This window comes from Sciurus carolinensis, chromosome 14 (genome assembly GCF_902686445.1).
Source record: "Sciurus carolinensis chromosome 14, mSciCar1.2, whole genome shotgun sequence".
Taxonomy (NCBI): Eukaryota; Metazoa; Chordata; class Mammalia; order Rodentia; family Sciuridae; genus Sciurus; species Sciurus carolinensis.
In genome coordinates this window covers 49,478,988-49,482,430 of record NC_062226.1, presented here as the reverse complement: position 1 = coordinate 49,482,430, position 3,443 = coordinate 49,478,988, and the positions used below count along the sequence as shown (strand labels likewise).

The following is a 3,443-nucleotide window of genomic DNA, read 5'->3' as shown; positions in this document are numbered from 1 at the left end:
TCCAATTTTCTTTTGTAAATGGGACAACGGCAGAAGCTCTCACTGCTTTGGTCACTGGTTTCTTTGGTGACTCGATGGGCTGAGCACATGGAACATGTTTGATATATGAAAAGCAAGAGTATTGCTACTAGTAAGGTAAGGGTCAATTTGTAAGTTCTCAGAGTAGTGTATGACTAAAAACAAACTCTTTACACAACTTAGATATTTCTTTTTATTAACCTACTCTATATTATTTAACTCCCTTAGTTTGAGGGAAATATATTTTGAAAGTATCAATTCTTTGCTTCTTGTCAGAAAAATGACAGGAAGAATATTGATCTTTGAGTTTTTTCTTCCTTAGAGGAGAACATGGTGCATCTAACACTTATCCATTATTCAGAGAAGATATACAAATTAGCCTTTCTTGCATATGAACTTGTGAGTTGGTTGGTGTGTCTTTACTGACACTGTATGAAGCCTGGTTTCAGCAAGGCTGAAAACAAACCCTGGACCTGGGATTAATGACTCTTCCTTGAGCTCATACCTGCTTGCTACTTTCCTTTACATTTCTTTGTCCAACTGCCTTTTCTTTATTCCATCCAGTAATTTGTATCTTTGCTCTTTGCTGGGATACATGGTCTTATTTTGGGCCCTTTTTGTTCTTTTCCAGTGAGATACTGTTTTCTTTACATTTTTATCACATTTGGACATGCATTTGTGTTTTTTGTCACTAGAATGCAAAAAGTGACAACTTTTTCTATGAAAAAGAAAATAAGAAAGAAAAATACCTTGTGTCTTGCATGCCGTATAGAACAATTGCATAAGCCATTGGCCTTAGTATCTTTAGATACCAGTATTGGCATTTGAGAAAAACTTGATTTCCTTTGGTTTTATAATACTCCATTAGGATTAGACCTCTGCAATTTCTTTTAAAGGTAGATAATTAAATGAAAAATAAAAGTGATGACATTTTCTCAATTTCATTTTCTCATTATCATGATATTGGTCCCAAAAGTGTGAAAATTATTCCTTTAAGGTTTGAATAAATCTTATTTATTATAATGATTTGTGGTGCAAAAAGCTCTACCCTATCTAACAAAAACTTACACCTTAGGATCATTTCTCATTGGGTTTTCTAGGTTGGGAACGTGGGTCTGGTAGAATGTTTGCCAGCCTAGCAGGGACCAGGATTTGATCCCCAGCACTGGGAAAAAGAAGTCACTAGGCATTCTTTTTTGCTTGAATGGAAAGCATGCAAACTGAGTTCATGGAGACAGGAAAAATATATGCAAGATCAGTACTCCAAACCTGTTGCAAATACATGGCTAGTATTGGAGGACTTTCCTGGGTGACTGGATCTCCAAGTTACATTGTGAGAGGTGTCCTCCATATAGGGATGGTGTATCATTGTCTTCCATGTTGACATTTATTATATTAGGCCCTCAGTACTTATGGATAAGTTGTGGGCTTTCAGAATTAAACACAAAGTTCTGTATCCTATTATTTAATTCTAAAGTTGCTATTCAATAAATCAATAAGTATGTCCTGTAGTGAAGAGAAGGAAATAACAATTATTTGAAGTATATGTAGCAAAGAGTGAATTCAAAAATGTTCTCATTGAAGGTAAAGCAAAGTGCACCAAAAATAAATGTTAAAAAAACAATTTTCTATAGCTGGTAGCATTTAAATGATTTTAAGTATTTCATTACACTGTAATTATTATAGTTGTATAAAATACTTATTTGCATATGAATTAGATACATTGATTTATTTACGTAAATTAGTTACATAAAAGTCACTGAGTATTTAGAAAGTTAAGTTCAATTCCAAAAGATTTTCAGAATCGTTTTTAACTGAATTTTTATATTGACATTTTTAACACTGTTAAATACAAAGTTTAAATTTAACAATTTTACTTAAAAAGTAGACATATTCATTGGTTATATAAATACATATACAGTATGTCTATTATTAATATTTAATAGACTGGGTGTGGTGGTCCACATATGTATCCCAATAACTCAGAGGCTGTGACAGGAGGATCACAAGTTTGAGGCCAGCCTCAGCAACCAAGTAAGGCCACAGCAACTTAGTGAGACCCAGTCTCAAAATAAAAATAAAAAGGTTTAGGGATTTGGTTCAGGGCTAAATTACCTCTGGGTTCAACACACAGTACAAAAAAATAAATAGTAGTGTCAGTTGGAAAAATAATTCTAAAAGGGAAAGGAGAAGGGAATCAGTAATGAAAAATGATTGGGAAACACTGCTCTAAACACATGTAGTGAAAGCATAATGGAAAGCAAAAAGCAGAAGTAAAGAGTGCTGGGGACACAATCAGAAAATTGAAAGCATAATTGTTCCTATATAAGACATAGGAACAAATCAAGGATTTCAGAAAACCTAGAGACAAAGGTTCAAGATCACCCACCTCAGGCAGCCCAGCAGCATCTGCAAGATCCTCAATGGCCTTGCCCTTGGCTTTCCTGCTGGCCCTGGTGGTGCTCAGCTACAAGCCCACCTACTCTCTGGGCTGTGACCTGCCTCAGATCCATAACCTGGGTCTTGAAACTCCTGAGAGAAATGAGGAGGGGGTCCTGATGCTCCTGGAGAAAATGAGGAGAGTTCCCACCTTGTCCTGCCTCAACTACAGAAAGGACTTTGCCTTCCCCCAGGAGGAGTTGGATGGTGAGCAGGTGCAGAAGGCTCAAGCTGTCTCTGTCCTCCACGAGATGACCCAGCAGGTCTTCAACCTCTTCAGCACCCAGGAGTCCTTTGCTGCTTGGGACAAGACCCTCCTGGACACATTCCTCACTGGCCTCTATCAGCAGCTGGATGACCTGAAAGCCTGTGTGACCCAGCAGGTGGGGGTGGAAGAGGCTCCCCTGAGGGCTCTGAGGAAGTACTTCCACAGGCTCACTGTCTACCTGAAGGGGAGGAAACACCTCCCTTGTGCCTGGGAGGTGGTCAGAGCAGAAATCGTGAGATCCTTCTCTTCATCAGCAAACTTGTATGAAAGACTAAGGAGTAAGGAATGAGACCTGGTCCAACAGGAAATGCTTCTCACTGAGGATATACCTTACCACACTCCCTCAAGTTCTGCCGTTTCAAAGACTCTCATTCTTGCGATAATTTTGACAAGAATTCAAGCCATCTTTGATATATTTTCAGGAATTTAGGAAACATTGCATTCACATCTACAGGCACTAGTCTCTTATGACCTCTATAGATGCTTCTATTTATCTATTTAAATATTTATTTAAGTATTTATAAAATTTATTTTGTTAATATAATATTTTGTGTACCTTTACAGTATGATGAATAAAACAAAACATTATCTTCATATTTCATCAGTTTATTTTGCATCCCTTTATTTTTTAACTCTTTGTAGTCCTGCAGGAGGTTGGAGGTTGGGTAAATATTTTCCTTCTCTTCTATTTTTTATCATAAATAGCAATTGAAGTTTT

The 3,443-nt window shown here is 37.0% G+C and overlaps 1 protein-coding gene across 1 annotated transcript; it reads left to right on the top strand.

Annotated features, from left to right (window-relative positions):
- Positions 1–2,441: 2,441 nt before the first annotated feature.
- Positions 2,442–3,014, top strand: LOC124964668 (interferon alpha-5-like). The gene has a single exon (XM_047525240.1). It carries the CDS (start codon positions 2,442–2,444, stop codon positions 3,012–3,014), a length of 573 nt encoding a protein of 190 aa, XP_047381196.1.
- Positions 3,015–3,443: the final 429 nt, after the last annotated feature.

Coding starts and splice junctions, on each gene's coding strand:
- LOC124964668 (XM_047525240.1), top strand. CDS start 2,442: ATGGCCTTGCCCTTGGCTTTCCTGCTGGCCCTGGTGGTGCTCAGCTAC.